At 36.1% G+C, this 24,990-nt stretch overlaps 1 protein-coding gene across 6 annotated transcripts in view; it reads left to right on the top strand.

Annotated features, from left to right (window-relative positions):
- CDK14 (cyclin dependent kinase 14) overlaps positions 1 to 24,990 on the top strand; it is a 763,966-nt gene that overhangs the window by 293,649 nt on the left and 445,327 nt on the right. For 2 of the 6 annotated variants that reach the window (XM_064380407.1, XM_012450847.3), the window contains one exon: positions 20,435 to 20,680. In XM_064380407.1, the coding sequence (XP_064236477.1) occupies positions 20,450 to 20,680 (231 nt within the window). In that variant the 5' untranslated portion in view covers positions 20,435 to 20,449. Of the gene's footprint in view, positions 1 to 609; positions 720 to 797; positions 1,082 to 1,541; positions 1,687 to 14,171; positions 14,191 to 20,434; positions 20,681 to 24,990 lie in introns of those variants that run through there. The other 4 variants (XM_064380410.1, XM_021674219.2, XM_012450848.3 and 1 more) reach the window with 4 other exon arrangements.

Below are 24,990 nucleotides of genomic sequence, written 5' to 3'. Positions count from 1 at the left end.
TGTGTACTGAGGGTAGGAACTCCTTTAAACAAGGATTGCTCAACCTCTCTCCTGTAGGGGTCGCTATGAGAGTAGCAGTCTGGCATCCTTCCTTTGCCGCCTGGCACCCTGTGGCATGACTTGGCACAATTTGCCTAAGGATTGTGAGATCTGGCTTGTTTTGATATTTTATTTTTCAGAGTGATATGAGCTCTAAGTCCACCAAAAATTCTGCACGCTCATAACTATGCATTCTTTTACTTTGATTCTGTGTATGCTGCACCTGTGCATTTTTTTTAAACCATGTATTTGGTGCATGGTTATTTTGGAGTTCTCATTATGCTCCATTTGCATATGACAAATATATACACATAGACACCATTTTAGCAGCTTTTGCAGCATGAATGATGGTGGCTGAAACTTGGCCTTCTATAGAATCCCAGATGATTATTTAGTGGGGTTGTCACTCAGGACACTTACTGGCTTTCTCCAGTGCTCTTAAAAAATTGAATTGAGCCTGATGAGGTGCATCCCCTTGATTAAATGTTTTTCCTCCTGTGCAATCACCATTAGCTGTTTGGCTCCCATTCTGTATTCTTTTGAAGCAGCCCTGCATTGCAAATCAATATCTTTCTGAAAAGACAGTGTGTTGTGAATTGCCTGGACAGCATATGCACGGTTACTTTGGCTGCAATGCTGCTGCAGAGCCCGGTTACTCTGCTTTCCTGGGAACTCCACAGGCAAGTCCATCGTGTTTGGAAAAAAAAAAATAGATTTTTTGGAGAAAATAATTGAGTTGTTAAAGCTATTGATACTGAATGTTAGCATGTCCTTTGTGTTCTTCTGGACAATTTTTGATCTTATTCCACTGAGACTAGCTTCTCAGGTGATTTCCGGGTTTCTTTCTTTCCTTCTTTCTTTTTTTTTGCTTGCTTATGCATCCCCCTCTCTTGGTTGTAGTACGGCCGTACCATTTCAGCTTGCTAGTGCAGAAAGATGTGAATTCAGTTGCTGTATGAGCCTGGCCTGGTGCAAACACATTGCTAGAGACATGTTAAAGAGTTCCAGGTGAATCAAGCCTGAGGGAGACAACAGCAAAACGGTAAGACAGAACATGCTTAAAAATATAGCAGGGGTTTTGATTTGGAGCATCTCGGCAAGTCTGAATCCTGACTCACTCATTACAACTTAAAAAGGATTCATTTTATGCATGTCATTTTACTCACTTCCTTCTATTTAACTGCCAGAAACATCACAGATTGATAAAGAGGGTATTTAAATTAAGGATCTGACTGGAGGTTACTCATGGGAGAGTCTTTTGAGGCTCCCGAGGCTACTGCTCGTAGTTTGTAAACACCAGTAGCAGTAATAAGATGGGGAAAAGGTTTAACGACTGCTTCTTTGCCATATCAGAGTCTCATTTCTTCTGAAACTAGTCTTTATTTATTATAGCTGAAAGAGATCTTACAGATTGTTTTTGCTTGGTTATGCTTGGCTGAATGCCCTCTGAGTCAAGCAAGTGAAGGACGAGAGACTACTTTTTCCATTTGAGTAAACTGATGTCTGTGAATTTAGCTGGATTGGATCTGAGTAGAATAAATATCTCTAATATATTAGGGATCTGGGGCTTCCTCTCTGCTCATCCTACTTCCTTCCCTTTTGGATCACAGAAATGCACCTGCTTTAAGTGTGTACTGCTGAGCAGAGGTCAGTGTGCTGGTATTTTCCATCATTACACCTGTAGTGGTTATGCTTTCATGTACAGAAGTGATAATTCTTCGTGCAGTTCTGCTTGAAGTGCTAGCTCTAATAGTAGACTATTAGCATTTTGGATGCTAATGGAGAACCCCTGCATTCATGAAGGACCATGGTAGCAGGCAGCCTGCTCCAATGATGCTTACCTGCTTGTAAAGCAGATACAGTTGAGAGATAGGAATGTAAACCTTGATATCTTCAGAGGCTGAATTTTTGTTTTCTCTGTTAATTGTCACATAGTTGACATATTTGATGTGTTGGGGGTTTGATCTTGAAGAACATGTTTTAATATTGTTCAAAGTGAGATTAATCTATTACTTAGTCCCAGTGACTTTATATGGATCCACCTATTATTATATGGGTGCTGAATGTTAAGGATGTCAGCATTTGAATTTTTGCTTTAAAAATATTCCACTTGTGTATATTTTAATTAACTTAGTAATTTATGTAAAATGTAAATATGTAGATGGTGAATATTAGTTGAGAAAATCATCAGTAGCTTGCATGTTGGCTATAAGCCAGTTCTGTATAAATTTGTGACATAAGTAAATTTAAGAAAGATCACCTGATTAGTTGATAGGCTAATTGAGAGAAATATTGGTAACTGTTGTGGTTCACTATGAGTAAATTTCTTTAATGGTGCAGTGCTTCTATATTCATTCAACTATTTACTGTTGAGGTTGGACATTGATTTTGGGGAATGACTATTTGGATTTTCTTCAAAGAGATCAAATTTGCCTCTCTCTCTCTCTTTTTTTTTTTTAAACTTCCTTTCTATTTAGAAGATGTGCCCTGCATTTACCGTTTCTTTTTCTGAGAATAATGTGTTCTAGCTGTTTATATTTTTACCTGTACTTTGTGTGAGTTATGGGGATTTTTTTTTCATTCTGGGCAAAAGTAATTGTACATTTGCAAAAAGTAATTTTTAAAAAGTGGAGCAATAGCATGACATTGATTTTACAACCATATGATATTTACTCTTATTCTGCAAATATTTATTAGCCACCTACTATGTGTTAAACATTGTAAGACATGCTGTGAAAGAAGTACAGATGAAACAGTACCTTTTCCTGAAGGAGCTTAGATATCATTGTGTCGGTGTTTTTCCCTGGAATATGCTCCATTATACTTTCTCATGAATAGTCAATTTAGTGCTTCTTAATCCTCTCCTGTTTAACAGCATTTGTTTGTTGAACAAACATTTATGGAGTCTATTGTGTAATAGTGGTGCGTGAAACAGATCTGGTCCTGGTCCTTATGGAACTTACAGTCTACTACTTTTTTTTTTTTCCAGTTGAGTTGAGGGTCTCACTATGATGGCCAGGTTTGTCTTTAGCTCCTGAACTCAAGTGATCCCTGCTTTGGCCTTCCAAAGTACTGGGATTACAGGCATGAGTCACTGTTCCCAGCTACAGTTTACTTTTAAAAATATTTCAAAGAGAAAATCTGTGGCAAGTTTTTAATTTTTTTTCATTTTGGTAACTATGAAGGAGATACTGTATGCTTTGATTTTTTTTGTTGTGATAAAATATACATAACATATAACTTGCCATTATTACCATCTTTAAGTTTACAATTCAGTGGCATTAAATATATTTACAGTGTTTTCAACCATCACCACTATCCATTTCCAGAACTTTTTCATCAGCCCAAACAGAAATCCTACCCTGTCTGCATTAAATAGTAACTCCTCATTCCCTATCCGCTGCCCCTGGTAATCTTATTCCTTCTGTGTCTATGAGTTTGCCATTCTAGGTACCTTATAGTATATTAAATGAACTCATATGTATTTTTTCTTTTGTCTCTGCCCTGTTTTACTTAGTATGTTTTCAAGGTTTCTCTATGTTGTAGCATGTGTCAGAATTTCATTCCTTCTTGATGCATTCCTTGATTTTTATATGGGAAAGACAGCAGTTTTCCTCATATGATGACATGAATCAAGTTTTTGTATGGGCGTGATGGTCAGATAATACTAAAATAGCCTGTGGGAAAGGGTAAGGAATAAGGAATAGAAATGCACTGAGAGAAAGAGTTATGGATATATTATATTAAATATTATATCCATATATTTATCTATGAATGTATTATATTATAATTGAGATGCTAAGATTTTCATGTCAATTCTTTGCTAATAGAGAGGAGCAATCAGCTGAAATAATTGAAAGATGGGGCATGGCTTTTGTCATCATTAGCATTTGAATTTCACCCACTATGCTTCCATCTCGTTACTCTATTTTACTTTATAAGCAAAGACTGATCATGTTGAGGTCTTCTTACAGAGTCAGAGACTCTTAAAGCTGGCAGGTACGTTAGAAATTATGTTATTTAATTGGTTCATTATCATTCATTAGCCAGTGTGACAGTGAAACTACTCAGTCTCTTGCTGCCACTGTGGGCCTTCTTTCTCTCCCTGCCCCTGTTTTCAGTGAAAACAACCAGAAAACCCCAGGTATTCTCTGAGTTTGACAGAAATAGTAGAGGGTGTAAACTTGATGCTGTATTAAGAAGTTTTCCATTGGATGAGGTAAGCCTAGCTTCATCAATACAGTTTTCTGTTTCTCTGATTTCTCCCTGATACTGCTTCCATAAATCTAGATAGTTTTTCTGATGGGATCCTTTTTAGAAAGTCAAGTTAAGGCCTCAGTGCTGTTCATTTATTTTCTACTGACCATTTTGACAGTTCTTACACTGGGTCAGTCATCAGCTTATATCCATGTTTTTAACTCACTATCCAGGGGACCCAACCATTTATAGAGGAGGAAGATTCAACATAGCAATATCTAATACCTGAGTCTTCCCAACTAAGCCTGCTCCATCTTAATGAGTCTTGCCTTCTGTCCCCCTGTTTTTGTGTTATGGCCTGACTTTTATTATGAGACTGATTTATAATCAGATTAATCAAATGCATGTTAAATTTGAGTGTTAGGTTTGTGCAGAGAGAGAAAAGATGAGCCAGAAAACCTTAAAACACTGTGCAGTTGTTTTGCACAGCTTTGGAAGTACTGTTTTTTTTTTTGCATTAGGAGAGATAAGAGAGAATGGAGAGAGTTGTAGATAACGTTGTTTTTGTTTATTTCTCTCAGGATGTAAGTCCCAGGGAACATGCACGAAAGACAACACAGTGGTCAGAAGCTTGAGCTTTGTAGTCGGAGTCCTGTAATCAATCCCATCTCCTGTGTTTACTTTCTGTGTGGCCTTGGACATGTTACTTAATTCATGTGTGCCTCAATTTAACCGTCTGCAAAACAAATATTAGTTACCTTTCTTATGAGATTGTTTAGAGATTAATTGGAAAGCTATTTTTAAAGCATTTTCCATAGTAACTATTATGTAATAAGGGCTCAATAAAAGTTAGCCATCATCATCATTACTATCTCGTCTAGAAATCCTTAATTTCCGTCTTTCTTTTCTATCAACTGCATTGTATCTTGCCCCAAATCCTTCTCTAGTTTGATTATAGAGCATATATAATTCTTTCTTAGTGTTATTGAGTTTGAGTGGATAAAGGGAGGATGTAATAGAATGCTCCAATATCCTATTTTATCATCTGACAGACTTTGGAAGGGTAAATGTTTTTTAGACTTACTTTTCTGCCCAGTTGATAACTCTTTTGCCCTTGCAGCTTATTCCTCAGATAAATGAAATCTTGTTAAAAATACAAAGCTGACAGTGAAATGCTTCTGGAAGCATTGGGGCTTGTTTTCAGGTGACAGACAAACAGCAGGATTTGTGTATCCCACTGCTTTGCTCTATTCACCTTGGATATCTCAGTCAGGATTCACTATTGACTTTTCTCAGCTATAGGAAAGGTTTGCTGAACCAGCCTTCATGAAATAGTTAGGAGTATTATTAGTGGGTTACTGTCAAATTTATTATTGCTAAAATTTTAGCGCTTTACAATAGATGAACCAATTGTTAAAGCGACATCGAAAGATACTTCCATTTTCTCCTCAAAGGTTCATTGTTCTCAGTGTTGCTCTTCATAAGCTCTGTGTGGTTAGTGACCCATATATGATTCTCTGAAAATGTTAAGAGCTTCAAAAGTCAATTCTATATTGAATGATGCCCTATATTTTCCTGAATTCTTTGATGGAGTTTGCATCTAGATTTATTTTATAAGAAGAAAAACACTAAACTTTATAACATCACTCTTGACATTCACCACTAAATTATTATCCAAGCACTAATAATACATTTACATTTTATTAAAAAGATGGTTATTGTAGATGAGGAGATGTATGTCATTTTATATAGCCATCTGTTTCAGAGTAAAAGGATAGTACACAATTTTATTTCTCCTTTAGGGAAGGAATTTAAAAATATTTATAATCTTTATTTTTAAATGCTGCTCATATGGTTACCAGGGGGAAAGAATTCAGATCCTAAAGGATCAGTCATATCTCCAGTAGTGTTTTCTCTTCAGTTTTCATTTTTTAATGTTATTGCACCTTCTGGATGCTGTATCTTACATGAGGGACAGAATAGCGAGCTACAGATATTTGAAAGGTATAGACATGAAGGAAGAACTGGCCTGGTTTAGTACAAAGAAGCCAGGGGTGGTTTTAGTGAAACTCAAAAGTGAAACAAAACAGAATTCAGAAGGCACTTGAGGCTGTCTTTTGCACGGCCTTTGAGACAGATGACAGCTTCTGCAGTCCCTGTGATGTTTAAAAATATCCCTCAAACACTAAGCATATGTGTACAGGCAGAAAGTGTCTTGGACCATATTATTGATTTCAAGTGTATGAATCTGAGATCAGCCTCTTCTGTTTATTAGTAGTTAGTGCTTCTGACGTGGTAGAGATTTTTAGCTTTAGATCAGTGTAGTTAACAGTGTAGTTAACTAAGCTTTGTCAGCTTAGTTCACACTGCCACGTGATGTGGGGTCCTTTGGAAATACACTCTGATATCCCCTTCTCAGGTACACCCAAGGCAAAACCTGAAAAAGAAAAGCTTTACATTTAAACCTGTAAATCGTGTGGGAGAGGGAGAAAAAGTTTTTATTTGCAGTAACAGACCTTTTCTTTTCTAGAATAAGAGCTTTAAGGGAATAGTGTCTTGATGAAGAAACTAGTTAGCCATGCAGTATGAGCCACTTTGTGTAGCTTGATTTTTCTATTTTGTAGAGAATAGTTATTCCATTTCCCCAACACAGCTATAGGAGTTTTGTAGCTTGGAAAATGCTGTGCTTTGTGGAATCTCAAAACAGTCACCTGCTCGCTGTGCTTGGAGCTTCTCATCTCTTGTGTCCCATTTCTGAGCCCTTTGGCTATAAATGTTTTGGTGAGGGGTGGAGGGAATATAGATATCAATTTTAATATTTCACCTTTTAACACATATCATTTGGTCATATGATAGGAATTCTGCACTCCTGACTCTGTCTTTTTTCCATGGTGACATTTTAACCAGCGTATAATTGTGGCTGTCAACTGGAAGTCAGAAAATGTACATACCTTCTTCTTTCTCTTGTTGACCTTTTTGAGATATTTAATGTTTTTAGTGGAAACAGTGTTTGAAAGACATCTCACCTGGCTTTCCACATAATCAGAGTAAGACTTAATATGGAGTGGGAAATGTTCAGTTATGCTATTTGGGCCAAAGGCTCCCTCACACACCCACACCAAAGAAGGACTGTTTTAGGATACATGGTACTCTTCACAAATGTAAGTTCCTATTCAAATTTCTTTTCTGGATCCTGAGGTGACTTCCTTCTAAGTTTTTCCTCCAAAGCTACCAAATAAATTCTAGTAAGTGAAAAGCAAAGCAAGATTCTGAATTCAATTCTACATAGGATAATTTTGTAGCAATTGTTTTTATAGATATGGTAGCCAGCAGCAAATCAATGTTCCTATATTAGAAACACATAAGTTTATAGATTTCTATGCAGGAAGTAATGTCATATATGCTGCTGTCACCCATGTATGTTCTTCCTTCATCACTTGTTACTCATTCCAGTCCCATTGCTGTTTACATTCATAAATATATTGGATGTATGATATATTATTGCAAATTTTATTTCAGAGCTCAAAATTATGTTAAAGAGTTGTCTGATAACTACCATGAACTTTTGTGATAAGTTTGAGTAAAATATGTTACTGAAGGAGTAGTGAAATTTTTATCATTGTACACAGAGACTGAAGCAAATTTTCTTCTCTAAATTTGTCCTCTCTCATAATTACAATCTCTTATTTGACCATAACAGCAAAATATATTATTACATGGTTTAGAGCACCATGTCTCAAACTTTGAGGTGCACACAGATCACCCGAGGATCTTTTTAAAATTCAGATTCTGACTCAGTAGAACTGTGGTGGGTCTGAGATCCCAGGTGATGCCAGTGCTGCCAGCCTGCAAGCAGCAAGGGGTTAGCTTTTCCAGATGAAATTCTGGTCCTCAAAGCTAACTACTTTCTGAAAAACTTATACAGACAACTGATAATAGGGCTGGTAATTCTACCCTTGCTATGAGTGTTCATTAAAACCTTATGTTAAATTTATCATTATGATTTGGACAAAATGAAGAACCTAGAGGTCAGGAAATATAGGCATCTGCCTATATCAGCCTGCAAGCAAAACTGGTCTCATCTGAAATATGTAATTACCACAGAAGAGAAAGCAACCAAATAAAATTATTTTGGCAACATATACCAAAGCTTAAGCTTCTGGAAGGACTACCTAATATTACATGATAGAATTAACAAAACAGTTATCAAACCTATTAATGGCAAGCATTGAAGTCCAGTAAGGGCTGTAACATAACTATAGTCACTGAAGCAGCATAAAGGAATGTAGTGTCTTCAAGAGTTCTCCATTCAGTTGTGTCCACTAGCTGATGAATTCAGGATTTAAGTGAAATTAGGTCAGATGCTAAAGAAACCATTTAGTAGAAAAATAAGCATTTTAACAACTAAATCGCAATATTAGACGTTGAATTCTGATGAATGGAAACATCTGGTGAAGTGTTTTCGTGACTGGAAAAGATCTCAGAAGGTACCTTGTTTTTAATGTAGTTTCTCAGGACTAATTTTTTTTAATGGCCTATTTTTAGTTACACGGGAAGCTTATAATTAGTAAAATAATCCATCATCAAATAAATATTAACAGAACTACTTCATGCCCAGTCTTTTGTGCTTTGGAAACACTAAAGAAATAGAAGATATGGTTTGTGTGCTCAAGGTGTTTACAGTCAGGTCATGGAAATACAAACACGTGAGAAACAGTGCTTAGCAAAGACAGAGCTCCACCCACCCCACCAAAATAAACCAAACACGTGAAAACAAATTCCACAGTAGCTTATATAAGGATATAAGACAATGTATATTTCAGATTGTACTTAATCTGTACTTTAATCTAAAAATGATGTAGTTTGTAGTGAGGGCATTTGTGGTTGTGACGGTGACAGTGATATAAGGGCAGGACTAGCATTTAGTAAACAGAACCATGGTTGACAAACATTCTACATTGTGTACTGCTGTGCAAATGCTGCACCCAAATCATTTTCAGCTAAAACGCCCAGGGCACCACCACTGAGAAACAGTGCCAGGATGTCAGAATTAAGGAAAATCTGAAAAGACTGGAGACATCAAGAGAAGTGTATTCATGGTATGTACCTGTCTTTGTCCTTTCTAAATCCTAAAATTCTAAGGCAAAGAGGAACACAAAAGAAAGCACAAAGAAGCACAAGTAAGTGACCTTACTAGTTGTGCCCTTAATAGTTGATCTATCTAAAATTATTTACCAGCTGCAACTGCTGCCTAGAGTTCATAGTAGAACATTAGCACTAAAACAGACCTGTATCATTTTACAGATGAGAAGACTGAAAACCAGAGAATTTAAGTAGCTTGTTTTGAGTCACTTAGTTCTGACTTCTGTGGGCAGTAAGTTTGCATGTATATTAGGTAATGTTCTGAAGGTGATTTTAGGTAAGATCTTGGTTCTTAAAATGAAACTGTAAGTAAAAAACACATTCATGCATATATCCTTCTATATGCATACCTATCTTTGCTCCATGTAGCCACTCTTGGTGCCATCTCTATGTATACACACACATGTACCACTAGAAAATAGGGAGACAGCAGGCAAACAGAGGAAAGCATACTTTTGGATTGGACAGATTTAAGTTATAGATGAAGGCAGTCATCATTGGTTATGATTCTAGTGGCAATGATTCTGATTCTTCCTACCCACTCTTCCACCCAGAACTCTTGTGCATCTCTCCTTAATAGCTGAAATTACTTTTATAAGGGAGGAAATTTTTGTTCTGTAATGCTTAAAGTTCAGATAATTCTGAGAGAGGTAGTACTCTGACTTAAGTGCTCAAAAACTTATAAATGACTGATGATGGTTTTTTATTGGGAGCAGATTTTGAGAGAAGATTTTGAGTAGGATAAAGCCATCAGGCCCTCCTGGGGTATTGGACAAAGGGAAAAAAAATGAGAGATTATCAAGATTTTTGCTTATTTCATAGTTTTGCATTGGACCTGTGATGGATATACCTTTCATGAATATCGAAAGAACGTGACCTAGCTTCAGCCTGATGCATGATACATATTTACTGTGAGTTAACTTGGAGTCTTTGAAACCAATTATTTTCCATTGTCTGCCTTCAACTGTGAGGGTGGAGTAAAGTAGTAGAGAGATCACACTCTGAACCCAGTAAAATGCTGATCACCAGAAAATGGGTGATTCAGAGGGACAATTTTCAGCCTGAATGAATTCACTTGAAATGAATGCCAACCTTAACTGAATTAAGTTGTGCTCTTTCAAATCCACTGCTGTGAGTTCAGTAGACAGTTGTCTGGATTTTACATAGCTCTAAGCTAAAATCGTAGGTCAAATTGGCTTTTGGAGCCTCTAACACTGTTTGAATTTCTAACAATTTTTACTCAGTTTTGAGTTTGCCAGCAAATGAACAAGTTCTATTAATAATTAGTGGACCAAATTAATTGCTTCAGGTGAATATCCATATACGTGGGTGCATCTCAAAGCAAGTTTGAAATTCTAGCTTCTATTGAATTTATTGGAAAAAAGAAAAGACATTTATTTTGGTATTTGTGATGATTTTTTCTTTTTATCTGTTTTCTAATACCAAGATATATCCCTGCTTATGTGATTTTTGTTACTTCAGTTTCTAAATGGAACAAGTTGTATAAAAAAGTGCAGTCATGGAGAAAACTATTCTTAGTTCTCATTAATATTAGAATGCCTTGTTTTCACACAGTACTGATAGCATGGCTATCTACTGCAATTTGCCTTGGGCAGAGGTAGCAAAGGTGTTTCTTCTGGCCCCATGATTTGAGAAAACCACTTTTAACCTGTGGAAGTTCCTTATTTTTCCATCAGTTAATGAACACATTTTACTGGACTCTTCAAGAGGAGACTTGAAGGGAAAGGTACTTTGGGAGGGCTATAAAATGAACATAAGGTATAATCCTTGCCCTGTAAAGGAAATAGTCAGATTGTTGAGATTAAAGTATCACAAAAAGAATAATTATAATCTAAGACATGCAAAATATTGGGGCAGACTAAATTCACTGAAGTGAATTCTTAATAAAGGATTGGTCTGAGTGGGTGAGATTTAATCAACAAGTGCTTCTAGGCAAAGACAGTTTTTGAGACAAGTCATGGCTTGGTGGGAGGAAGGTTTTTCAGACTCAGGGCACTAAGAAAGCATGTGTGAAGGACAGTGAAGCTGGTGGACAATGCATAGAATGTCCAAGAGTCTCCTGTGTCCAGAATGTTCACAGCTCATGACCTTTGTATATGGCCAAGTGCCCACATCTTTAAGAATATATGTAGCTAAGAAATGTAATTTTGAAAACCAATTTGTCTCTATTTAAGCACGATTAGTGACCTATTTAAACTTCCTTAATGTCATATACTAATTTAGTGTGACTGATTTTTTTTCCATATTCTAGATACTTTTAAACAAAGAAACCATATAAACATAATTATTGCAAATTATAATATGTTACTATACTTACACTTATCAACACTGTGGGTTTAAGTAATCTTATTATTTCTCTATTCCTTTTTATACCTTTCTAGGGTTATAGATCTACTTATATAGATTTCTTCCAGGGGGTTGAGTAATAATATTTTTGTGTCTTTTTGGGGTTGTGTAATCTTTACAGGGCCACATGTAAAAGAATCCCTTCTCAGAACAGCCATGGTTACAGGACCTGAGTTGTTGACTGTTGGGGTCCTGGATGCTTTTTTCAAGTCAGAGATTCACATCTGAGTCACAGGTTGGCAGTCAAGTTGAGTTTTCTTTTTAAGGGTTAAATTTCATGTGTTATTAAAATTTAACTTACTTAAAAAATGCTTTCCACACTGGTTCACGTAGGTTTTCTTTTTAATCTTGTTTCTCTTCACCAGATGTGTACTTTACAATACGTTGCTTAGGCGACATCGCCTGCCCTTTAGCCTGCTGCATTACATCCACCCACTGGTCTGCTGTCACTGGAACATGCTGTGTTGCTTTTCTTTCTACATTCATGCTGTCCTGATCATTCATTCCTGCCCTTGATATAGTTCCTGGGTACTTTTTTTCTAGGACTGCTTGGCTTACTCACAGTTCTGTGTCTTAAAACCAACCATATCTTATTATATTCATCTTTCTTTTATATTATAGCTGCTATTTATACTAACTTTTGCCCTTTATACTAACTTTTCTCTTGAAATCTTAATGAACTCATGGTCTTTCAACAAATCAGCTTGTTCTCTTCAACCGTACTTTTATTTTTCCTTTTGATGCTCAAATAAATAATCATAGTTTGGTCAGTGGGAGCTCCTTTAGGCAGATTCCTCTGTCCTTCTGGCACGATCCCTGACATTTTTGAAAGGATGCTAGTTTTCTGGTAACAGCTGGATGTTTCCTGGCTCTTTCACACTTCCTGCCCTGTGAGCTGGAATCTATTACTTTCCAAAGATTTCTTCCTTTCCTTACTAGAGAATTGGAACAGAGGCCAAAATCTGGGCACTAGGGGTACACATGAAAGTTAGTAGTGGATAAAAGGGCTACTGTTTGGTAGTTGGAAAAATCTGTGTTTTTGAGGTTTGGGTTCTCAGTGATTTTTTTTTTTCCAATTTGACATTCCATACTTCTGTCTCTGAGTTTTTTAATATGTGAGGTTTTACCTTTTACTAAGACCTTTTGCTACACTGACCATAAGCATTTTGCTGTGGGCAGAAAGATTCTATTTGGGGTTGGGAGCATTTATTTAGATTGCTGACAAGTTGATACAAGCATTCAACTGGATACTTGTATGCAGGGGAGTAGCACCAGTGTATACTCAGTCCTCCAGAGTCCCTTTTAATTGCTAAGACCCAGGCTGCTCGCTTTTCTCTTCATGCACCCTGGATACTTAAATAATTTTATTCTAAGAGCTGCCAGAAATTGTAGCTTTCTCTGGGGAGTGAGGACTGTTCTCATTTCACCTATCCTTGGTTCTTCTCCAAATCAGACCCTTTGTTGTTTTATTCGGGGTTTCGAGGGCGAACTGCAGGACAAGCCTGTGAAGTCAGCAAGGCTGATTCCCCTTATCATTATGAAGGGCCTGGATTCTGCTTTCTGTTGTATTCATGGTTAACAGAGATGGCCAAATCACGTTTAAGTAGTTGGTCCCAAATATTGGAAACTTGAAACTTTTCCAGAATAGTTACTTTGCCTGATGTGGAAAACTCAAGTGTGGATTACTTTCCTGGATAAAGATGCATGCATGAAACAGGTGCCAGGACTTTGTTATTCACTCACACTTGGGTGAAGACCCAGTATAAATTATGTACAAACTTAATTATGTGGAGAAATTCTTAATAAGTTTTATAATATTAATGGAGTTAGGTTGTACAGAAACATCTGAATATTTGTTCATATGTTGATAGCCATGAGAATCATTGCTTGTTTTCGGCTGGATCTGATATAGTGTATCAAATTTGGAACGTGGTATCTGCAAGTGTTGGTTAGAACATTCTGTTCAACTTTCAAAGTACTTGAAGCAATTTCAGTAAAATGGGTATATTAGTTTTCTATTGCTGTGTAACGCATTTCCACAAACTTACTGATTTACTATCTCACAGCTTCTGTAGGTGAGAAGTCTGGGCATGGCATAGCTGGTTTCTTTGCCCAAGATCTCACTGGGCTGAAATTAAGGTGTTAGTCAAGGTTGCGGTTCTCATCTGGGGCTTAGTGTTCTCTTACAAGCTCAGTAATTGTTGGCAGAACTGATTTGATTGTTGTTGTATGACAGTGGTCCCCATTTTCCTGCCAGTTGTCAGGTGGCAGCCAATCTCACCTCCAAGAAACTGCCAGCCTGGCAGTTCTGTGCCGTGTGGTCTCATGGGCAGGTCACAGCATGAGCCGTGCTTCTTTCCAGCTACTCAGATCATATGTCTCTGACTTTCTCTTCTGCCACTAGCTGAAGAAAATGCTCTGCTTTTAAAGGGTTCATCTGGTTAGGTAAGGCCTACTAGGGGCAATCTCCCATTTGCCTATAACACAACATAATCATGAGAAATCTCATGATAGTCACACACAAAGGAATGGGGACTATTCATGGGGATATTGGGTCATTTTGGAATTCTGCCTATCACAATGAACTTGCAGTTAAAAAAACTTTCATTGATAGTGTATTATGAATAAATGTATATTATTTTCATGTTAAAATTACTATTTTTTGACAGTAGTTTTCGGGGAATAAATGTCTCAGAGTTTCACTCTCTTAGCAAGAAAGTCTGAGGCTTACTTATTCAGATTACTGATTTACTAATTCAACAAAATCTTACTGAGCTTTATGGTGATCCAGGCGATGAGCACAGCACTGTAAGAAAAGAATGTAATAACATAGATAATATCCTTGTTTGCCTGGAACTAGATAAGAAGAACTAACTAGTAAGAAATATGTTTTGAATGTAGCAAGTAAAATTACAACCATAGATATGTGTTCATAAAAGTACACTGTTTCCAAGAAGTTTGCTTTAAGTTGACTCTTCTTCCCTTCCCTTCCCTGCTCTTCCCAACTTCCCCCTTTTCCCTTTTCCTTTTTTTTTTCTTTTTTCCTTTTCCTCGCCTTGTCGCCTTTGAGACAGGGTCTCACTGTGTTGCCCAGGCTGGAGTACATGGAGTACAGTGGCACGGTCTCTGCAGCTCACTGCAGCCTTGCCCTCCCTAGCTCAAGAGATCTGCCCACCTCAGCCCCCTGAGTAGATGGGACTATAGGCATGCACCATCACACCTGGTTAATTTTTGTATTTATTTTGTAGAGACAGGGTTTTTCCATGTTGCCCAGGTTGGTCTCGAACTCCTGAGCTCAAATGCTTCACCCGCCTCAGTCTCCCAAGGTGCTGGGACTACATGTGTGCATCACTGTGCCTAGCCAAGTTGATTGTTTTCTACTTTTATTTTGTCATTTGCTAGTAGATAGAAAAGTGATAAACTTGAAATGTTTAAGAATATTTATGGGAAATATTTTAAGTTGAGAAACTTCTCTCAAAAATTAGGAAAAGGCTGCCACTCTTCTGTCTTAATGATAGTATACTTTAGAGACACTGGTTTTTCATAGGTGCATAGTTTTCACTGACTTTTACAATTATCTAGTGTGCCACAGTCATATCCATTAAATGAGAGGCTACCTGACTTAAAACATATATTGTAAGGCTGTTAAGGCATGAAGATGGAGAGATAGCTGTGCTTGCAGTAGATTCTGTAACAGTTTCTCTTAAGTTGTATAGGCTCAGAGAACCATCAGAATTTCTAACTGAAGCTTCTCTCTTTCCTGAAGCCAGCAAACGACTTTGTGAATCTTAGCTTTGCCAGAACCAGTAGCATGAAGGGCAGCAAGTGAAAGGCTTTTATGAATTTATATGATAACATAAATTAGTTAAGAAGTAAGTTCATTGTTTTAGCTTTGATGGTGCCCTTAGATGACATACTGAAGCAACATTTGTCATCTCACCTTTTTTTTCCTTTGAGATGATCTTGCTCTGTCACCCAGGCTGAAGTTCAATGGCACAATCATGGCTTACTGCAGCCTTGACCTCCTGGGCTCAATTGATCCTCCTGCCTCAGCCTCCTGAGTAGCTGTGACTACAAGCACGTGCCACCACATCAAGCTAATTTTTGTATTTTTTATAGAGATGGGATTTTGTCATGTTGCCTAGGCCAGTCTCAAACTCCTGGGCTCAAGTGATCCTCCCACCTCAGCTTCCAAAGTGCTGAGATTACGCATAAGCCACCATACCCAGTCTGTCATCTGACTTTTGCTGATGTTTTTTCTTCTGTGGCTATGCTGGTGTATACTACAAAGCTATACTTCACTGTGAATTGCCCCCCATATATTTTGTTAGAAGTAATTGTTTTCTGTCTGACAAACTCGAATTTCCTAATATGGTTCAAAGACCTTACGTAAAAAATGCAATATAGTGTCAAAATTAGCTCCATATTCTTCTTGGCAGAACCGAGAGGTGTTTTTGTGGGGTTTGTTTCCTTGTTCTTACTTTCAAGAACAGAGTGGGAGTCCAAACATGTCATTATTTCCCATTACCCATATATCAATTAAGTCTTCATTATTATCGTTTTATATGCATTTATCACTTTACTTGATTTAAATATGTATGTATAAATTTCCTTTTAAGTAAAAAATTACTAATATTTTATGGCTGAAACAAAGATTAACTTCTTCCTGAAAGTGTCACAGTAAATTTTAAGACACTTGAGTTAGTGCGTCTCTTTTATTGTTTTCCTTTTAGTTTTTGTATTTCTCAGCCATGTTTTATAGTTTCTATGTAAAGATCTTTTACGTTTTTTGTCATATTTATCACTTAATATTTTATATTGCTTGATGCTGTTATGAATGATAGTTTTTAAAATTCCAATTTCTGATTGTTTGTTGTATCTAGAAATACAAATGATTTTTAAATATTGATCTTGTATTTTGCATGCTTGATAAAAAAATCACTAGTTCTAGTAGCTTAAAAAATAGATTTGACCATTCATAGATTATCATGTCTTCTGTGAATGGAGTATTTTATTTCTTTCTTTTTAATGTGAATGGCTTTATTCATTTTTCTTGGTTTATTGTATTTTCTAGAACTTAAAATACAATGTTAAATCAAAGTTGTCAAAATGTATATCCTTGGCTTGTTCCTGTTTTTAGATGAAAAGCATTTAGTTTCTCACCATTAAGTATGATGTTACCTGTAATTTTTTGGTAGATGCTCTCTATTAGGTTGAGGAAGTTTTACTCTGTTTTTAGTTGGTTGAGAGTTTTTATCATAAAAGGATGCTGAATTTATCAAATGCTTTTTCTGGGTCTATTGAGATGATCATATGATTTGTAAAAAACTGTGTGCTAGTTATCTATTGCTTCATAACAAATTATCCCATAACTTAACATTTTAAAACAACAAACATTTAAAAAATCTTAGTCCCTATGGGTCTCCTGCAGATTCTCCTTAGCTGGCTCAGGGTCTCTTATGAGATTCCAGTCAAGCACAAATCTGGAACTGTGGTTGCTCCTGAAAACTTGACTCACAAGGTTATTTGTAGGCTCTAGTCCTTCTGCACATGTGCCTCTCCACAGTGTTGCCTCATGGCATGGCAGCTGACTTTCCCCAGGTCTAGTGATCTAAGAGAAGAAACTCAAGGCAGAGAGCACCAAAACAGAAGAAACATTTTCATATAATATTTTCTCAGAAGCAATATCCTACGATTTTTGCCATATCGCATTTATTGGATACAAGTCAACAAATGCAGCCCACACTCAAGAGCTGGGTATTACATAAGAGCGTGAATACTTAGAAGTGAGTGTTATTGAGAGCCATCTTAGAGACTGCCTACCACTGTATTTTAAAATGGTGAATTACACATTTGTGAATGTTAAGCCAACCTTGCATTCCTGGGATTAGTGTGACATTGTCATAATTTGCTATCTGTTTAAAACATATTACTGCATTCAATTTGTTGAAGATGTACTGGTAATTTTTTGCATATGTGTTCATGAGAGAGATTGAGCTGTAGTTTCCTTATAATGTTTTTGTGTGGGTTTGGTGTTGAAATGACACTGGCCTTATGAAATGAATTGGGAAGTATATCCTCCTCATCCATATTTTGAAAGGATTTCTGTACAATTGATGTTATTTCTTCCTTTAATGTTTGGTTTAACTCCACCAGTGGTGCCATCTGGCCCTGGCATTGTTTGTGGTAAGGTTTTTGACCACAAATTCCATTCTTGTCATAGACCAAGGCCTATCCAAGTTACCTAAATATTTTTTTTGTTTTTTTTTTTTAACTGAGTGAGCTTTGGTAGTTTTTGTCTTTCAAAGAATTTGTTTCATCTAAGTTCCAGAATTTACTGGCATAATGATGTTTATAACATTTGTAGACAATCTGTAGTGATGTCACCTCTCCCATTCCTGATAGTTATATTGGCAATGCATATTTTCTACTATTTTTTTTCCTTTATCTAACTGGCTAGAGGTTCATCATTTAAAAAGTATCTTCTCTGAAAACTGGCTTTTGGTTTTATTGATTTTCTGTTTTCTATTTCATTTATATCCACTTTCTTATTTATTATTTCAGCCTTCTTCTTATTTTGCTTTATATTTGCTCTTTTTGTTTTTTTTAAGTATTTTAAAGTGGAAGTTGAGGTCATCGCTTGGAGACCTTTCTTCTGTTCTCTACTCATTTAGTATTACATTTTTTCCTGCAGCTAAAGTACTACTTTAGCTGAATCTCACCATTTTCATATTTTGTGTTATTATCATTTAGTCCAAGATGCTTTCTAATTGCCTTTCTGTATTAATTTAGTTATCAACTATATTCTGTCATCCTTATCTTTTACTTTCTCTGTGTGTTTTAAGTAATTTGATTTCAGTAGGCCCTTACATTTTCTTTTGTTTCAAATTTTCTGTTTATGGTTCATTGACTTCTTAGGCCCATGTATTTATAATTTAATTGCCTTAGTGATGTGGGTGGTTTATTATCTATGGCCTTCACATCCTTTAGAAGAACGCAAAAACCCTTAAAAATATTGTATGCTCCAAAAGACTTGTAATAAATTTTTACTTTTTGATCATGTCTAGAGGACTCTGCCTTGAGTCTTTTAAAATCATCTTCACCTGTTTTCTCACATGCTAAAAAGTATGATAATACTCTTCTCATTTGACTTAGTTAGAATTCAGCCTGTGCCTAGTAGTTGAGACATACTCTTAGGACTGGGTTGATGTTTGACAATTAAAAACTTTTTGTTTAAAAAACTTGAAATGGCTTATTTTAATTATACATACTTTTCTACTTTAGTGGATTTACAGACATTACATAAGTTGGCATATTTATTATAAAATTCATACAATATAAGAGTGTACAAAAAATTGCTAATCTTACCCATTACCCATTCAATTCTACATGTCTGGAGATATCTGATGTTAATAGTTTGGTGTGTTTTCCTGTGTACTTTTCACCATGCTCATACACTCACAAATATCTATAACTATGTATCTGAGTCTGATTTATATCTGTTTCTGTCTGTATCTATCCATATGCATAACTACATTTATCCCCTACATGGAATCATTCTATACATATCAACTCTGTGTATCTCTGTGGGTTCCGTATTCACATACTCAACCGACCATGGATCCAAAGTATGTATTCAAAAACTTGATATTTTTACTTTAACAATGTGGGCTTTTCATAAATATCTTCTGTTTTTCTGCTTTTGATAGCATATAGGGATGTAGGGACTTCTTACAAGAAGAAAGTTCTAAAAACAATTTTATTTAGAGTTATATTTTCTTCAGAAAGAACAATTAAATTAGCTAGTTTTACAGACAAGCTAGAGGCTGCCAAATTATTTAATAAGGACAACAAAGTCTCCAGAGTATAGGGAAATTGACAGGCTTAGAACATAAAGTGAAAGACAAGGAACAAAAATCACAGAGACTAAAATAAAATGAGAGAGTGGGACAGGCTGGGCAGGAAGAGAATGGGTGAAGGAGGGAGAAGGGAAGGAAGTGGAGGTCTAGTGGAGTAACGTAAACAAAATTTTGAAATGAATGCTCTTTGCTGTTTTTCTTTTACAATGTTATTTCTTTTTTATCCATTAGCTTTGAAATAAAGAAAACCCCCACCATTGTCCTCAGTTCTTTAACATCTCTAACGGTTTGCTCCATTCATTCCAATTTGGAGATGAAATCAAGATGGGGACAGATTTTAAGCATACATATCCATGCATACAACTTTTAAACAAATAATGCCTTTTCTTTCTCTAGCCTAGGTTAGTGGCTTACATGATGACCCATCAGTTAAAGTGCATGTCTGATTCGCCCAACTACTTTTTGTTTTTTAAATTAAGGCCAGTTATCCAACCTCTTAATGATTCGGAAATAAACCACTTACAGTCATATGGTAAAACATGTGACCGAGTTCAAGAATCATCTTAGGGTACTACTAGAAGTCTAGGCCTTAAGTTTCCCTTTTTAGAGGTAGTTTTTTTAGTGTAAGCCTTAAGTGAGTATAAGCAGAATGATTGTGAGGAATTTTTTGTACTGTACTGTAATGTATGCTGATGCAGCTTTTAGAATGTGGACTTTTTGGGTATTTCCTGAAACTGAAATTGGCATGCTTTCTAGAGTAATATATTGGCATGTTTAGTGATATTAAAGTTGCAGTGAAGAGTTCTGAATTTAATTTCTTCTTTTCTCAGATATGTGTCACAAAGATGTCTACACGGAATTGCCAGGGAATGGACTCAGTGATCAAAACCCTGGACACAATTCCTGAGGATAAAAAAGTCAGAGTTCAGAGGACACAGAGCACTTTTGACCCATTTGAGAAACCAACTAATCAAGTAAAGAGAGTGCATTCTGAGAACAATGCTTGCATTAACTTTAAGACGTCCTCCACTGGCAAAGAGTCACCTAAAGTTAGGCGGCACTCCAGCCCCAGCTCGGTAAGTGGTCTTCTTGTTTATCACTGTGTAAACAGAAGGAATAGCCCTCTTATAATAGTAGCATGCTGTGCTGGAAGACAGTACAGGGCTTTATCAGTGCCTTATTATGCATTCTCTCCCAGGGTGGTTGAATGTTTTGGAAGAGAGAGCAAACTATATATGGACTCCTTATTTATAAGCACTAAGCAAGCAAATGAGTGAAATGATTCAACTTATTTTTGGAAAAGTCATTCCCCTCGCCATTATTTCTAGTTAGAGGAGTTTATAGTTAAAAATCTTTTGTGTTTTAAACTCTTGGAGAGGTTATTGAACTTTACTGTGTGGGCAGTAAGGGTAGTTTTGAAATTAGCAAATTCATCAAATTCATAAAGAATTTCATTGCAGAATACATGTCAAAATTTGTTCACTAGGGTTAATCCATTTCTTTTTGTGGGGCGGAGGGAGTAGTCTGTCAGTCTTTGTCATGTGACTTCTCTAAAATAACAAATTGAAGTTCTTTTCCAGTACAAACCTCTGTACTGAATGGAAAATGCTGGAGTAGAATTCTGTGTAGGGCAGATCCAATAGAACCAAAGGAAAGAGAATATCCAGAAAGAAGTGTTGGAGGGAAATAGACTTTAGACATACCTAGTGATTTACGAGTTAGAAAGGAATACATCAAGAGAGAATGTTCTCTGTTCTATTTCTGTTCCTCAATACATTTCTTTCCTATTTTTGGCTTAAATTAATATACATTATTTGCAGTCATATGATAATGTAAATTTTGGTCATAGTGAAGCTACAAGTTTGCTATATTCACATTAAATTTCCTTCGTTGCACAACTTTTTGATTTTCTTAGTTGTCGTGGTCTACTTTTCCTTTGTTCAAATTAATATAACTTTAAACACAATTTGAGGCCTGAAACTATTTGACAAAACTGTAAAATGCCTCCGACAAATCAGATAATCGATCAGTTTTTCTCCCCCACTTGAGATTGCCCTGGCAGTTCTTCATAGTCTAATTTAATATAGGTTGTTAATCTCTAATCCTATAGTCCTAAGACTTCCTTTTCTGAGAATTTTTTTCTCCTTTTTTAAATGTTAAATACACATTATCTGGGTTACATGTCTCGGTCTTGGTTTATTTCATTATTTTAAAGTATATCTTCCAATAGCTTCGTGAGAAAGGGTGATGGGGGATTTGCCCATATGATTATGTTTTTATCCATCGTTGATTACTTGATTAATAATCTGGCTGATCATATGATTCTAGTTTAGAAAATAATTTTTTCTTAGAGTTTTGAAATCTTGTTTTATTTTTTTCTAAGTGCCTAGATTGTATTGAAATCCCTAGACTATTCTGATTTCTCAGTTCATTTGTATCTGCTTTTCTCTTTGTGGAACTTTCTAGGATTTTATTTTTATCCCTGGTGTCATCCTTCTTGGTATTCAATGGATGTTTTTAATTTTCCAGTTAATTTTTTTTCAGTTTCAACAAGTTTTCTTATATATTTAATTTTTCTTTTAATCTCTTTCATTTAAAAGAACATTTTTATTAGATGGATGTTGGCATTATTGGATTGATCTTCTGTTATCTTATCTTTTCCCTATTATTTTAAATCTGTTTTTTCTACGTTCTGTTTTTTTTTAAACTTTAATTTTTAGCCCTTCAATTGCACTTTTAATTATACTAACAGTTATTTCCATGAACTTTTTCTTATTCTTTGAATGTTCTTTTAAAAATTATTTTGTTCTATTTCAGTGAATAATATATCACTTCGTATCTTTCTGAGGATACTAAATATAGCTTGGGGATTTTTTTTTCTTTTATATATTCTCTGAATTATTTCTGGATTTCCTTTGAGTTTCTTGTTTCTGTTTATTTGTTTGGGTCTCTGCCTTACCTATTGAGATTTTTGGTGGGTCTTGTGTCATGCCTCTTGGAGAGAAACTGTTGGCTCTCAGTTTATGTTATGAGTAATGTACTCAAAAGTTGATTGGAAGCTTTGTGCCTAGGTAGCTTGTTAATTGGTGGGCTTCAGCTTAGGGACTATTGGTGAAGACCTAGTCATCTTATTTTAGTAGTCTCAAATGTTACTATCTCTTTATTTATTATTATTTTTTTGTTATTGGGTAGTTCTCCCAAAATGGACTTGCCCAGTTTATTTTTTGGGACATATAAACCTAGCTGTCACTATTCTGAGACAATCAAGAAGGGACTGAGGACCCTTCAGTTCTCTATGCAGACTTTCTTATGATTTTTTTTCCATTCATTATGACTCTTGAATATGATATCCACTCTGCCTGGTATCCAAGCCCCAGTCAAATACTCTGATTCAACCGCTTCAGAGAATAAATCTCTGGTAGGAGTGACTAGGAAGGGGTAAGTGGCTGACCAAGGGAGACCAGGGGCAAAGACCTCCTCTTTAAATTTACTCCAACTAATCATATCATTTGTAGCCCCACTTTGAACTTCAGCTACAAATTCTTGAGTATTTTTGGGATTCTGAAGTATGAATTGACTTATTTCTTACTAGCTTATGCTTTGGATCATGTAGGTATCAGGATTTTTCTTTTCTCTCATCCTAGGCAATGTGACTTCTCATATGTTTGTCTCCTGTCTTCATATTTTTATTTCTATCTTGTCTCTAGTCTTCTCTTTACTCATTTTCATTGCCATTATGGATTTTAATTTTACTATTGTTTTGGTATGATTTGGTAAAGGGGAGAGATAAATTCATGTGTTCAAGCCATCAAGTTTTACTGGAAATTTCCTCTGTTTCTCTATAGTATTTTTAACTTTCTTTAGATCCTCTTGGGCTTACCCTTTTCTGGTTCACTCTGGGATGACTTTTTTTAAATATATACTAGGAAATTTATATTACTTTGTGTAGGAACTGCTTTGCTTTCTTTTCATTTTAGAAATTTTTGCTTCCCTTCCATGTGCCTTGGAAAAATGTCTTTGCTCTTACCTTATCAAGCTGAAAATGGTTTTGTTTTATCTTTTAGCAGGATGCTATAATATTCTTTTTTTTTTTTTTTGAGTCCTTTATGCCTGCTGCCTTTTTGTTCTCTCCCCTGTTGTGATAAGAAGGAGTACTTTATTACAGGTTTTTTTTTTTTTTTTTTTTTTTGGTGGAAAGATTAATTTCATTGGATTCTGAATTGGGCAGAAAATGGAGACAGTGACACTTCTTGCATAACACCATTTTACGTACTCTGCAGCAGTGTAAAGATTTGATCAGTTCATAGCCATGGGAAAGCAAGGGAGCATTATAGACACAGGTGTTATATTTAACGATGTTTAGAGGATGTAACTATGGCTGATAAGCATCAAAGGAAGACTCTTTCTTTAAGGGTCACCAGGATTAACATCATACCTTTATTTTATCATTATTTCTTTCAAAATATTAGTTATCTTTTATAGGCTCCAGGAATAGAGCTGAAAAGGAAGGAGAAGGTGATAGTGTGGCATTGCAGCTGCCGTTTTAATGAGGAAAGCATTGTTTCTTGGAAATACTGTGGTAAAAAGTATTTTAAAATACCATGCCTTCCCAACTGTATACGGCTATTGCTCTTCACAGACAGGCTATTGTATGTTAGGAGCCTTGACTGAAATCCAGGAACCAAGAATGCCTTGACCTCAGTGGCCATGATGATAATGTAAACTTGCTGATTTTTTTTTTTTTCTTTCAGATAGTGGACTTTAAAAGTTAGGCAAAATATAAAGAATGTGATTTTTTTTTTTTTTTTTTTGAGACGGAGTTTCGCTCTTGTTACCCAGGCTGGAGTGCAATGGCGCGATCTCGGCTCGCCGCAACCTCCGCCTCCTGGGTTCAGGCAATTCTCCTGCCTCAGCCTCCTGAGTAGCTGGGATTACAGGCACGTGCCACCATGCCCAGCTATTTTTTTGTATTTTTAGTAGAGACGTGGTTTCACCATGTTGACCAGGATGGTCTCGATCTCTTGACCTCGTGATCCACCTGCCTCGGCCTCCCAAAGTGCTGGGATTACAGGCGTGAGCACCATGCCTGGCCCCATGTGATTTTTTTTAAATGATGGTATATTTTAAGAGGATGTTAGACAAGTTTGTATATTTGTTTCAGGCATATATTGAGTATTCACTTTTCATAGGACTAGTCTCTGTGTAGTGTTTAATACTGTCATTGATATGACAAACCTTCCCTTCCCTATTCTGCCACCTCCCCTAACCCAGCTGTGCTCCTCAGTAGCTACAGTACTTGGGAGTACTACGGGAGATTTTCTGTCTTGCTAGACCAATTTAGAAGGGATTTCATTGAGTTGTGCTGTCATAAGCTGAGCTTAAAGAC

Source organism: Aotus nancymaae, unplaced genomic scaffold, assembly GCF_030222135.1.
Source record: "Aotus nancymaae isolate 86718 unplaced genomic scaffold, 86718_ANA_hifiasm-v0.15.2.pri h1tg000025l, whole genome shotgun sequence".
NCBI classification, from domain to species: Eukaryota; Metazoa; Chordata; class Mammalia; order Primates; family Aotidae; genus Aotus; species Aotus nancymaae.
Note: the sequence above shows the minus strand (reverse complement) of the source record. Positions and strands in the feature narration are given on the sequence as shown.